The following is a 14,925-nucleotide window of genomic DNA, read 5'->3' on the forward strand; positions in this document are numbered from 1 at the left end:
AAACTGCGTACATCCTAGGAAATACTTGGAATCTGGGAGGTTTTTTTGCGAACATGGTTTATGGTTGTATTGCTAAAAGCCTCAAACCATACACTGAATAGCAGTCCCATTTACTTCTTTTATTTTTCTCACAGTGCTATAATCAATAGAGATAATGAGATAAGAGTTTACAAATTTTTTAATTTTTTTGTTGTTGTTGTTGTATTGAATGTACCAGTTATTGCAGTTGTTAGCCTGCTTATAATTACCTGGATTGCTCTTATCCTCTCCTTTTTAGGGAGAAACTGTCTCATATTTTCTAGTCATATGGCACCATCCCCAGCTTTGTAGCTTTATTAAGAAGCAGTTTTACATAACAGCTCTTTTATAATTCAGTCACAGAAATTATCTGATCCCTATCCAAATGTAGTTGATCCTTAGTTTTATTTCTTTCTATGCCTATTTCGCATTTGTCAGAAATCTCAACATAATTGTTCTCAGTTGAAAAACGGACTTTGGACCCTACCTAGATTGTTTTAAACCCTTTTGTAGTTTAAATCCCTTATTTTGCTTCTGGTTCTGTATTTTATCTGCAAAAAAAAGCCCTACTGTTATTTTAATTTTATTTGCAAAGACTGACTTATCCTTTTGGATAAGTCACTTTTTCTCCCCATATCTTCTGGCAGGGAAGATGCAGGTAAGTTTCATAAACAGTCCTTTCTGCCAACTTTGTGATATTTTTTTTCTACCCTATTCCCTGATTTATATTTGAAGCCTTTTTGTTAGAAGTTTGGATCCCTTGTTAGGCTCTGCCATTAATTCTCTTTAAGCAGGCGTGAGACTGGAGTTCTCAGTACTAGATATTTGTCCTAACCACTGCATCATCCTCAAAAGAATTGGGCAAATAGTGTCTTCTGGTGGCTATAGACGTTTGTTCTGTAATCAGCCAAATCCCTAAGCATCACATAAACAAATCAGCTCAACTACAATAAACAAGGACATTCTCCTTCTGAAGTGGCAGCAAGATTTGCCTAATCATATCTTCTCAGAGCAACCTGTTGCTGGAAAGGGAGCCTAGCACCTCATCCAGTCATGTCTTGAAATCCTCCAGTAGTGGAGACTCTACTGTGTACATGGGGTGGTTATTCCAATAAATGATTATTCTCACTGTAAAAAATTCCTTCTCATATGAAGATGAAACCTTTTCTGGTGCAACTTGTACCCATTGCCCTTTGTCCTCTTGTGAAGCCTCAGTCCACTTTGTAGCTGCCCTGTAATTACTGGAAAACTGTGTTGAGGTCTTTCCTGAGGCTTCTCTTCTCCTGGGAGGAAAGACATAACTCCTGCAGTCTTTCACAGAATCATTCTGGTTGGAAAAGACCTTTAAGATCATCTAGTTCAATCGTACCCTTATAGGGATACTCTCCAGCCTTTTGATCATCTTCATGGGGCCCCCCTTTAGACTTTCTCCAGTCTGTCTATATCTTTCTTGAATTGTGGGGACCAGGACTGGACACAGTACTCCAGTTGTGGCCTGACAAGCACAGGGTAGAGTAGGATGATCCTGTCTCAATTTCTGCAAATGAAGATGGATGCAGCCCAGGATCCAAGTTTCCTTCCTTGCTGCAGCAGCCAACTGCTAACTCACGTTCACCTCAACCACCAGGACCACCAGGTCCCTTTCAGCAAGGCTGCTCCCCAGTCACCCCGATCCTAGCCTGTACTGGGCTTTTTGGTTATGTTGTCCCAGGTGCAAGACTTTGCACTTGTGTTTGTTAAACTTCATAGTGTTCTTGCTAGCCCACTCTACCAGCCTATCCAGGTTTCCCTGTAAGATGGCTTTGCATTCTGACGGGTCCACCTCAGCACCCAGTTTAGTGTCATCAGCAAAACTGGTAAGAGTGCTTTCAGTCCCATCATCCAGGTAATTATTGAAGTTGTTGGACAATGTGAGGCCCAGTATCAATCCCTCAGGGCCCCCTCTTGTGACAGGCTGCCAGCCCGAGTGAAAAACATGGGTTGGGTCACCATCCTCTCTGAATGCCACTTGCTAGCCAATTTTCTACTCATCTCACACGCTGCCCATCCATTCTGAAACTTGCTAGTTGGTCTAGGAGGAAACTGTGGGAAAATGTCAATTTTTTTGGCTAAAGATGCATGTGATATTTGTCCTCTTCAAATTGTTAGGGATATCCCCTGATCTCCTTGAGTTTTCAGAGATTATTGACAGTGGCCTTGTAGCAATGCCAGCCACTTCTCTTCACATCATGTTTTCATTTGTTTCATAGAAATTGTTTCATAAAAATCTTTGTTCTCATGGAATGTGTATCAGGAGTTGTCACGGAGAGTAGAATCTCCATCATCACCATTATTTAAAAAATCAGTTATTCAGGCACTTCTCCTGTCCTTTCAACCTGAATTATGAATGGCAGAAGGTTATAGTTAATCCTGCTCTGTAGCAAAGGGGAAAGGATAGATTAGCTCTTGGAGTCTTTTCCAGCCCTATTGTTTTGTGTGTGAAGTCTGCATTAATGTTTGAGATAGAGAGGTGCATCTGCTTTGCATTATTTATACTTGCCCGCAATACCGACCTAGGAAGGTAATCCAGCAGTGGCACAACTCTATAATACTTCTCTGGTTCCAGGAGGGATTTCCGAAGAAGAGGGAGCAATAAAAGGGAGCTTCACCTACGAGAAAGCATCAGATTGGACCTTTTGAAGGAATCTTTTGCACTTACCATGAAGTAGAACTAATCTCCAAATATCCAGATTTCTGATTTGGATTCCAAATATCCAGGGATACTCCAATTTGTAGCCCAAGCTTTTTACTTATTCTAGTGCTTGGTTTTAGCCTGTCTATAACTAATATGTATTCTAAATATGTTTCTCTTTTTTACTTTTATATGTAGGGGACTGTGGTAAACATTGAGGAAGTTGGTGAATTTGCAAAATACTGCCTAGTGGAGGAAAAAATTGTTGAAATGTTACCACTTCTTCCCTTTCATATTTCAGGTATTGGTGGTAATCTAGTAGCTATTCAAGCTAGCAGAATTTCTACCTACCTCCATTTGCACAGCATTCCTGGAGAGCTACCAGAAGAAGCCAAGGGTTGCTATTACCCATGCAGAACCTATTGTGGTACAGGTATGTATTTGTTTCTAGTTAAAACTACTGTCTCATGTCTCCTCTTGTTTCCCCTGTATGCCAGACTGTGCCACCATTGAGAAATGTCAGCAAACTGGAACTGTTGTACACCATTCAAAGGCAGCAGAGCTTTGGCAGTTTCAAACCCTGCAGCTGTTTGCCTATGAGAATCACAAGGAACTCCTGTAGGAGGCAACACATAGAGAGGTGTAACCCTGGCAAGGGTCAAAGACAGGGATTGATGAGGCAGGACACTATGATACCCTCTTAGAAGGATTTCAATTTTCATCTTTCCTTAGCTTGTTTACCTACTGCTAACCTTTGTCACTTACCTCCAGAAGTTCAAAACACTCTTCTCAAACCAAGCTTTATATATAACATTACTAAGCCAAGTCCCTTCTTTCCATTTCCCCTTTTCTTTCTACATTTCTGCTTCACAGCCAAAACTCTCCTGCATTGTCCCTTTTCCTAATAATGTAGTAACTGTGGTGAAATGTGATGTGTCAGTAGCATGTATTACACTTTCATATTTATGAAATGAATTGGAACAGGTGAGAAAACTGTAAATGTGGGATTACTTTTTAGAGATACAAGGCATTTTCGAGGATGTCTTTAATATTATGTCTAAAATATCCTCTTTTCTAGGAAGGCTTTAGGACATCACTGCAGTTCAAAAAACATAGATGGTATTACCTGAGTACAGCATGAAAGCAGGCAGTTTACACCCTCTTCTGCAACGGCCCTATTTAACTTCTCTGGCAGACACTAGGAGTGTTTTTTTGTGAAAATTCCTAAGGAGTATTTTACCAGAAAATAAGCATAGAATCATAGAATCATTAAGGTTGGAAGCGACCTTAAAGACCATTGAGTTCCAAGCCCCCTGCCATGAGCAGGGAAACCTACCACTAGACCAGGTTGCACAAAACCTTGTCCAACCTGGCCTTAAAACCTCCAGGGATCGGGCATCAAAAACCTCCCTGGGCAACCCATTCCAGTTCCTCACCACCCTTATAGTGAAGAATTTCTTCCTAATATCTAACCTAAATCTCCCCTGTCTCTGTTTAAAACCATTACCCCTTGTCCTATCACTATCTTCTCTAATGAAAAGCCCCTCCCCAGCTTTCCTGTAGCCCCTTTCAAGTAGTGGAAGGTGCTATGAGGCCTCCCCAGAGCCTTCTGTTCTCTAGGCTGAACAGCTCCAACTCTCTCAGCCTGTCTTCATAGCAGAGGCCTTTGATCATCTTGGTGGCCCTTCTCTGGACCCTCTCCAACAGGTCTATATCTTTCTTGTGCTGAGAGCCCCAGAGCTGTACACAGTACTCCAGGTGCAGTCCTGCTGTTCCTCAATAGTCAATGCTATCAAATTCCAAAACTGCCTTTTATATTAAAATTACTAAAAATCTGATACAGTAATTGAATAGCTTAACTGAATTTTGGAATTTTTTTTTTAATTGTAGGAGTAAATAACAAATCAGCCCAAGTTTTGCTTCTTTTGGTGATTCCTGGACACCTGATTTTCTTGTACACTATCCACTTAATGAAAAGTGGCCACACTTCTTTAACTCCTATCTTCATAGCAGTATATTTGTTTGCAGCTCTGCTACAGGTAAGAGCAAATACAACTTGAAAATGCTTGTGTTAAATCGAGTTCTTGAAGAAAATAATGTTTTATCTGATTTGTGAAATCTTATGAAGAGCACAAGACAGTAAGGGTTAATACAGATTTGCAGCATTGTTTTGAAGTAACTCATTATCTCCACATGTATACAGCTTACACAGGTGCATTTGTATTGTGAGTGCTTTTCAGAAGACACTTGACTGCTTTATTTCCCGGTCATGCATCACTCACTTTCCCTTTTGCCTGCTTCTTGGAACCTTTGCATCTAAAACTCCCATTATTTTAATGAACTGGAGGGAAGATGGAGAGAAGGAAAAGTAGCATTTATGAATAATTAATACATCAAGGAAAACTCCCATAGAAATCTCTTAAAGTGGTTCACATTACTGTTTTAGTTAACACAGTAAAAAATGCTGTAGATGAGAATGTTATGGCTTGGCTGGTGCATTCTTAATACTTATTAAAGTTGAAATAAGTCTGACAGCAATCACTGGACAAAAAATTGTAATTGCTTTGATTGTCAAACATTGTTACATTTTTTTGGCTGATCTTACCTAGTGACCTGTTCACACCCAACAAGGGCAGTTCTGGAAAGATGCCTTTTGAAACAGTAATGTCTTAAGTTGAAATAATTTCATGTATAGAAATCAGTAATGCAAAATAAAATGTTTTTACTAAATCCACAGCCAATTTTTAGCTAAAACTTGGCTGAAACTACAATGTTTCATTGTATTTTAAAAATAAAAATTGACTGTTCATCTCACACAAAAAAATACAGTTGAAACATCTGTAAGTTAAATATACATACTGCTTCTAAAAATGTGACTAAATTAGTCTTGAAGTACAAACAACATTATCATCAGTCAATCCTTAATAACAATTATAATTTTTAATATTCTGCATTGTTTTTCTGTGTTTATCACATTGCTATTTCAATGAAGATAGGTTTCAAAAGCTATTAATGTTTTAATTTCAAATGAGAATTTTATCATTTTTTTGGTAGAATATAAGTGGTCATGTTCCAACCATTGCAAGTGAGAATATCATACTGAAAGTTAAAAGTTACTTTTCATTTCCCTCTTGCATAGTATTCCTAGTTTGCAGCCTTATCACTTGTTTTACGATGCTTTTTCCTGAGGAAACAATGCTGTTCTTTCACTCTGTCTGCTCTCTCTGTCAGACTGTCCTTTCTAACTTGTGAATCCTTTGGTCCATTTTAGTCCAGTTTTCTACATCTCGGCTCTCTCAGTGATACTAAGTTTTTACAAGCTTTACAAAACAGGTTGGGGAAAGAGCGCCTGTTAATGCCTCTGCTGGAGGTAAGACTGCAGTGTGATTTCAGCCATGATTAGACTTCAGAGATTTCACTTGGGAGTTAACCTGAATTAATCAATCCATGTGAATTCCATGGATTTCTCCTGCTCACAGAACTGAAATCGTAATATGTACAGGGATGCAACCCTTTTCTTTAGCAGCAAAGGATAGGGTAAGATGTGAGAAATGCAAAGGTTCAGCTGAAGACCGAGTTAAAGCATTAGGGCAGGACTCTCAGATCACACAGTAATTCAGACCCAGCATCGACACATATACATGTGTGAAGTTGACTTTTATAAATACTAGGTCTGCTAAGGGTATTCATTTTTGCAGTTATGCATCTCCATTGCAGTCCATAAGGACAGACCTGATGTTCTTGATTTTTCACCTATAAAGCAGACATATAGCTTTTTTTTCTCTTTTTGCCACTCACTTTTATAGATGATTTTTTTGTCTTTACCTTCTCTTTAGCCATAACAGGCAGTACAAGATAGATTTACTTTGAAATTGAGTAACAATATTGCAGTCTATAAAGTCTCATGGGTCTTAACAGATTTAAAATTGGGAACCCCCCCCCCCTTTTTTTTTTTTTTAGCACCTTCTGAAAATATTAATATATTATTTTCCCCATTTTAATTATTCTGGCATTTTTCTAGTAGTGATTATTTTAGTTTTACGTACCTCTAATCAGAGCAGATTTAGAATTTTCAGGGAGACATTTCTTGCTTTAACCATGAAATCTTGACCATATGTTATTTACCTGTCAGTCTGAAGCAATTGCCTTCTGCAGTTGTGTGCTTTTTAGTTTTTCCTTTCTCAAGGAAAACACTTGTAGACATTCCTCTTCCCTTTTTCAGTGATGTCATCCATACACCTTGATATAGTAAAGAACAGTTTCCAAGCTGCTTTTTCTTTTGGCATAAGCCAAAATTTACTAATCTTACTTTTACAGAGGAATCTTACGTTTTCCAGAATTCTTTTATATTTTCATCCTCCCAATGAGAGCTTTTCTAGTTCTGCTGGAAAACTGGAGAACCTCACAGCTAATTATTGTAGTTTCCATTATCAACAAAGCAAATCCAATTTTGATCAGTGAAAGAACATTCTAGGCTTTTCTTATAGTATACTGGACTTTGCATTTATTTTCACTTTGCATGGAAGGCATATGAAAACGGATGTCAAAAATTACAAGCCTGCTTGCAAGCTGTATCTTTATGTTTGAGATAGTAGATGACAATTTAATAGAACATAGTGATTTCCAAAGGGAAGAGTTAATTATGATCAGTCCTCTATTTGAGGAGGTTTGATACCACTACTTTGCCCTTTCCAGTTCCTTACTTGAGCTGGAGGGTGGAAAGGCAAGCTGAATAATGATTATGGCAATATATCACCTATTTACATTTTTTCCAAGATGTTAAAAAATTAATGCTATATTAAAAACAAACAGCAGTAACAAAGTGAATTTTCCATATTTAAAATTCAAGTGACTATTGTAAGATTTTAAATTATTTAGTAATATGTTTTACCATAGACTGAAATAGATTTTTTCAATTAACTGGAAGATCCAGTTATCTCTCATTGCCCAGCTCTGCGTGTATTTAAAATGGAGAGGAAGGGGTTTGGGAAATAACAAAAGCAGAACTGAAATGTTATAGGAAGCTGAAAAAATCAAGGAAATGTTAACACAAAATCTTTAATTATGACTTCTATATTTCACTCTTTCTCTATCAGTGTATACTATTCCACATTATCTCTACAATAAGTTTGGAACATGTATATTAATTCTATTTAGCATTTTAACAAGGCTTTTTCAGATTGCCTGCAAGCTTCAGTATTCCTCTCCCCAAAGTGGTATTCTCTCCCCAGCATGTCATTTAATTGAAATATTTATGGGAAAGAACTAATTAATATGACAAGATGTACATTAACAATAATATGATTTATTTATTATTGACCAAATATATGCTATGTAGTAAAAGTACAATTTTACAGAATATGTAGTTGTTTCTAAAAATCATGGAATTAAAGTATTTTAAACTGTGTGAGTAGACAGTGTTACCTGCATTGTCTCTGATTCTCTGTAAGCAAAACCGTTCTGAGTTTCTAGATTACAAAAATCCAGAAAGTGTTTTAGTTTCTTTTATTTTAATTTCCCTACCTTTAATAGTACAGTTGTTTCTGTTCTTTAAATAAATGCATATTCTTGAAATGTTCTTCAATTAAATTGATAAATTGATGCTATCGAGATCCAAGGCATTGCTTCCTCTAGTGGGGTGAAGATTTCACAATTATATTTTCATAGAGGTGAGTAAAACTACACAAATATTTATATTAATCTGCATTTGATTAGAACTTCTAGGCTTCAGTTCAAAAGGTCTGTATAAGCTCTGTAGTGAAGAGTCTGCTTTCTGTTTATGAATGACAGCATCAGAGGAAAATAGAATAAAATAATTTATGCTCTTAAAGTATGTAGGGCACTTCATATACAGGGCACAGTACCTGGGCAAGCCAATCTGCATTAGTGAAAACCAGTAGATTGATTTCAAATGTGTTTTGCATTTGGTGATTAGCCTCTATTTACGAGGAATACTCTTTTCTTGACAATTTTACAAAACCAAGTCAGACATGCACACATCCCAGCATGCTGCATACAGTTACCATCTGGTGTTTGACGAATAAAGAATGTATGACTTGAAAAAGCAATCCCTCTTATACTTGACAAAGGCACAAGTGTTTTTTTAACTGTATGAGGCTTTGCACTGAGCAAAGTTTCATCCTGTGTTTTGTCAACCTGCAGTAGAATGAGAGCAGCCCTGGAATTGCCAAGCCATCAGTTCTGGCACAGGGCTTTGAGTGTTCAAAGACAGCCTCTGTTCGTTGACCTTCTCACTGAGCCAGCAAAATGCCCTCAAAGGAATTTTCACACCTCCTAACTAAATCTGAGCACACAGTTACATTAAAGACTCTGGGAATAAACAAACAATAGGAGATTCCCAGAGCTATTACCAAGCAAATAAGTAATTCCAAAATGTAGTTCTTCTTATCCAGTGAAGGTCAGATGTCTACTACTGTGAAGTTACTTTTGTGGTGCTTTGGGGTTGTTTGGGGCAATAGAAAACTTAAGAATTCAGCAGTGCTCATAATGACTTCCTCCTCACATCACAAAGGTCTTGGATTTCACACTAGTGTGAGGATTCTAGTGGTGGGATGGGCCTCTTCAATGTGGAAAAATATCTCTTGGGGTATTCTGTACATTATAGAGAAACAGGGAAGCTTGTGTTTGTAGAGAAAATATTGATGCATTTTAAATACTGTTTTTTCTAATAGGAAAGGTTTCTTCCAAAATGTAGAGCATATTACTGCTAAAGAGACTACACAGTTCAAGGAAATGTGGAAACTAAGATCCAAACCTAGAAGCTTATGCATGTTCAGTGCTTTTTCATTGCAGCATGAGAAGCAGATTCACTGTGATCTGAATGTGGGTATCACCTGCTCTTTTGCTTCCAGGCATGTTGCTGTCAGTGGCAGAAGCCTGGCCGAGTCATTATCAGGGATACATTTTTTTTTTTGCCTCCAGAAAGCTGAGCTCAAAGTGCTTATGTATGTAGCATAACAGAGAGACTTGTTCTACAACTAGTGCAGGTTGAGCATACCTGAACACTGAATGGACTGGATTGCACTCCTCATGCAGAAAGCTAACGAACAGCCTGAAATTAGAGCTGCCTTGGTCAAACCAGGGTGACTGGCAAAGCTGCAAAGAAATCAAGAAGACAGTCTAAGGAATTTGTATTTAAACTGTGGAATAATAATAATAAAAAAAGCTCCTTCCCACAAAATTTTATCAATATAATCAAATAGATTTAGAAACGACCTCAGTTAAAATGGTATCCTTTTTTTTACTTAGATAAAGTTTTAGTCTCACATAAATTTATGTTATACTGTCTGGGCACTTGCTACTATAGTGCAGCTCTTAGCTGCAAAACAAACAACAACAGCAAAAAAAGACCTTGCTGCTCTGTGGTTTCTCTGCAGCCAGACATTGAAGGAAATATCTGTTTGTTTAGAGGAAATAGTGACTTGTTTCCTCTGGACAAGAGACACATTAGATATGCTGATGAAGACAGTGAGAAGACAGCGGAGAAAAACTTCTCTTGAAAAACATATATAGGCCCTACTCTGAGAGTTTACAGAATTACTGAAATCTGGCTGCAGACAATGGAAAGTCAGCAAGTAAATTCAGTGTAGATCTATTATGAGTTCTCTATGGTTACTACTTAGTTTCACATGAAGATTCAAAAACCTTTTAAAATCTGACACATGTAGTTTATAATTTAAAAATTAACTTAATGAAGGGCCAAAACCACTAGAAGACATAAACCATAAATCTGGTGAGAATGATGTTGGGACACAGTAGGTTTTGTAGATCCTTAATTGGGGTTTTTGACTCATAATTTAAAAATCCCAAACTTGTCTCCAATATTCATGGATTTATAAGAGTTCTTGTGCAGTAATTATCAGATCTTGTCATGGTTACATTATAGGTGAATTTTGAGTCAGTATAGATATTTGAAAAAAAAGGTAACCACAGTTTATTTGCATCTGTGTTTCCTGTCTGAAGTAACAGAATGAAACTATTTTGTAATGCACCTTCATATGGAAATGATTTAAGGTGAAGCAGCAGTACTAGCAACATACAGATGTCCTGTCCATCTAAGGCATGCTGAATAAACTGCTAAAAGGTCTTGGTTCTACATACTAAACATACAGTAGAATTTTGATAACACCCATGTGAAAAAAGCATATGCAAATATAAACCCCAAATTTCTCTTTCCAGTCTGGTGTTGAAATTCAGTAATTACAGTGACTAATGTATAAGCTAATACAAACATGAAAGATTTAAACCTGGTTTACAAATATTTGCATGTTATACTTTTAATCACTGTAAATTTGACATGCATTCACTGATGAAATATGGTCATCCCAGTTGAAAGAAACTGTAAAAATATTGTAGCATCCTACAATGTATCAATTAGGCTATGGTATTAAAAATATTTGAAGGGAGTTAGGCATTATTATTTTAAATAATAGGGTTCCATTCTTTTCCCATTTCAGAAGTCATGAGAAATTAATTCCATGAGAAAATGTTTTTAGGGTGTCTTGCTACATTCAAAAGACAAAATAATATTTTTTTTAGCTAGACTTGTTATTTCTATCTGACAACCTGCAAAGAATGAAAGGAACTTTTGTGCCCAGCAATAAAGGAAACATAACTGCTTTGTAGTGCATAGTGTTACAAGATCTAGCCTTGCAATCACAAGATTTGAGCTTCAGATAGCGAGACTTACTCTTATTTAAACATTCAATCTGATATTCAATCTGATATTCATTATTTGAATCAGAAAGTTCAGTATCAAGTGTTACTCTCTGTTACTGCCCTTTGTTTTATAAAATAGTGTGTGTACTTATGCTCCTTATTTTCAGGTTCTTCAACATTAGGGTTTGAGAGTCTTCAGTCTTGCTCTTTTCCTCCTTCTGTCTCTCCCTCTCGTTCTTAATGCTATATGCTGCTGCTTCTTTCTTCTGAGCCTTTTTTTGACAACATGACTGATAGGTCTTTGTAGGAATACAGCCTAAAAGTATCGATGTCTTTAGTTTCATTTTTATTGTATTTTTTTTTCCAGAAGAGTAATAACTTTAATCTTCCTTTTAAATATCAAAACATCTGGAGTTTTACCTGTATTTTTGCAGTGCTTGTTCTGAGGTTTCTTTTTCTTGATCATTGACTAGAGAGTGTTTCCTGTTTCTTACACAGACGTTTTTAATGTATATAGATATTTAGTGATTTTTTACTTTTCTTAAGCCTTGGTTTTATTTAATTCTTCAGTCTGGGAGAATACCTAGTACTCTGTTTTTGTAATTCTAGTGCTATTAATTTTTATTTTATTTTTTTTCAAAAAGCACTTTATTATTCTCTTCCTCTGTATGTTAAATAAGTTTGAAATAGTAACTCACATCTTGAAAACCTGCTTATATTTACAGGCTTTTCTTATGACTGGTAAACAGTATTTAATACTAAACAGATAATTTTTCTACCATGTTATTAGGCTTTTCTGTAATGTTGATCCCTTCATTTTTACCGCTCAAAACCAGCTGGTTTTCAATTTGAAGTAGAAAAGTTTTCTTCTTTGTAGCTTGAGTGCAGAGTGGAAGTTCAGAGTATTTGTACTGCTGTGCCATCTGTCAGATCTGGCTGAAAGAAGCATAGGTCACTGATAAATCCCAGAACATCTGATGTGTCTTGCCACTAAAGCAACAAGTCTAATAGTGTCTTTTGTATTATTTTCTTCTTTTTACATCTGTCAGATCTTTGTGAGTGAGTTTTCTTACAACTTTGAATTTCAGGACTGTCTTACTTTCAAAAATTCAGCAAACTCATAGGTTGGGCTTTTGCTTATTTTCTTAAAAAAATAGCAGTTGATTAATGACTTTGAACACCCTCTCTAAAATTGATAGGAACCAAAACCTCATTAAAGATTTAAGTCAGTGATTGACTTCTGTCTTACAGCACCAACAACTATGGCCAAATAAGTAACCATTCCTAAAGACTTATTTATATCATTCTTAAGTATCAGTGAGTTTCTAGCCATGTAGATGCATGCTGATAGCATTATTCCCTCACCCCAATAAAGAATGGTGAACTGCAGTCTCTTAACTTATTCTGCAAGCACTATGTTCCAGCTGCCATCATATACTGTTAGAAGTATCAATTATTATCAAATGCTCTAAGTTTTTTCCTGTCACTTACAGAAGCCAGGTTTCTTATAAATTGCATTATATACTATGCATCCACAAGTTAATATAGCAGAAATAACTGTTTGGAAAGATTATCAGAACTTCATTTCCAGACCACCTATTTTTTTCAGCAATGTAAGTCTGTTATTTTAGGATGGAAAATATATATTAAACCAAAAAGTTTTCATGTCATGATTTTTAAAAGGCAAAAGCCTATACTGTAATTTCAATTGAACTGTGTGTTATGTCTAATTGGTTGTGTTATATAAATGCATTATAAATAGTTCTTGAAATGAATGTTCTCATCTTCTAGTAGGACATGCATAATTATTGTTGATGTGAGGCGCTACAGAGTCTTCTGTGCACATCCTGTAAGAGATGTTAATGTACAGTATCTTTTATAAACAGGCCCCTTTTTGTCTCTGTTAGAAGGAACTGACTCAAAGAATCTGATAGTCTTCCAAAGAAAACATCTGTTTGAAATATATTTGTTTGGATTCCAGTCAGCACACCTAAGACTTGCATAATTAGCTTAGACGACAGAGTTCCCTTTTCAGAAGATATGTTTAAATAAATAACCCATGCATTTTTCATTAAGCAAATACTCCTCCCTTTCTTTTTATTCCTTTTTTTTTTTTTAATTAGAAATTCAAGCTTGTACTTTAACATTTACTTTCGCAAAGCAAAGATTAATCGGGAAACTTTTCTACACAATATTTTATATGACATTTATTTTAATGTATCGTATGTTGTGGAGAAATGTCTTGCAACCATCTTATCAGTATTTCGGTCACTGAGTGCATACATAAAGATGCTTTAGATACCAGTAATTGATCATTTGCTAAATAAAATGTGAATGTTGTGCCTTTTACTACTTTTGACACTGCATATTCCTTTAGATGTACATTGTAGACTTTTAAAAAATTAATTATGGTATTAACTATCTTACGTTTGTTCTTCCTAAAGATCTGATTGAGTAAAAATACATAAAATAGTGTGTTTATCTCATCTTAAGCAGCTTCTTAAAAGAGAGAAGAAGAAATGGAATCTTAGTTAGTGGTCCTTTCTCCATTCATCTTGTGCCATGCCACTCCACATGATTCCACTGAACCTGAATCTCTTATCATACAGCTGTGAAACATTAAAGGAATTCTTTCCTAAAATTGGATTAATGATTATGCATACCTTTGGTATGAAGATCAAACCTCTCTAATGTTCAGACATTCACAGTTGGGAATGAAATCTTTTATTCTGGGACAAATTCAGCCTGCTGTGACAGTTTCATAATATATATTGCAGGTGTGCCTTATTACAGGACTGAAGTTGGTATTTCATGCATAGAAGTAGCTTCTAGGCCATTTTTTCAGTTCATACATTCCATATGAAGCTGTTCTTAATCTGACCTGGTATTCTTTGTATCATGTCTGATTTCAGCTCGGTTCTAGACCTGTGGAAACAAGAATCACAGCTGTGTTGATTTTTTCATCTGAGGCAACATCAGTTGGTTCTGAATGATCTCAGAGCCCAACTTATGCTCCTGCTGTGCAGAATGGTGTCTTGTGTGAGAGGTGCAGTTGCACATTTGGTTGGAGTTTTTACTTTTTTTGGCCATTTTCAGGAGTCCTCAGGCATGGAATGGGTGAAGAATGCCATTAGTGTGTTCCTTCTTCCTGTGCATGTGGTTACCTCAATGAAGTTAGCTAAGTGTCCCTTTCTCTGGTTGTGGGGAGTTTTAGTCTGAAATTAACTAATACAATGTTTTTATATTTGTTTCAAAAGCAGTTGTATACAATAATGCTAAGTACTAAGGAGACAATAACATTGACTATTGACTTTCTTTCACTATGACTTAAGGGATGGTAATACACATTTTGGTTGTTTGCTGTTCCGTAGGTGTTTACTCTGTTATGGATTGCTGACTGGATGGTGCATCACTTCTGGAAAAAAGGAAAAGATCCTGACAGTTTTTCTATCCCTTATCTTACTGCACTGGGAGATCTGCTTGGAACTGCCTTATTAGCTATAGGCTTCCATTTTCTGTGGCTCATAGGTGACAGAGATGGTGATGTTGGAGACTAA

The 14,925-nt window shown here is 36.4% G+C and overlaps 1 protein-coding gene across 1 annotated transcript in view; it reads left to right on the forward strand.

Annotated features, from left to right (window-relative positions):
* SLC41A2 (solute carrier family 41 (magnesium transporter), member 2) overlaps nucleotides 1–14,925 on the forward strand; it is a 49,624-nt gene extending 34,699 nt beyond the window's left edge. Inside the window, exons 8-10 of the mRNA XM_010005791.1 lie at nucleotides 2,991–3,122; nucleotides 4,580–4,728; nucleotides 14,740–14,925. Of these exons, the coding sequence (XP_010004093.1) occupies nucleotides 2,991–3,122; nucleotides 4,580–4,728; nucleotides 14,740–14,925 (467 nt within the window). The remainder of the gene's footprint in view (nucleotides 1–2,990; nucleotides 3,123–4,579; nucleotides 4,729–14,739) is intronic.

Source organism: Chaetura pelagica, unplaced genomic scaffold (assembly GCF_000747805.2).
Source record: "Chaetura pelagica isolate M959 unplaced genomic scaffold, ChaPel_1.0 scaffold79, whole genome shotgun sequence".
In the NCBI taxonomy this organism is placed as follows: domain Eukaryota; kingdom Metazoa; phylum Chordata; class Aves; order Apodiformes; family Apodidae; genus Chaetura; species Chaetura pelagica.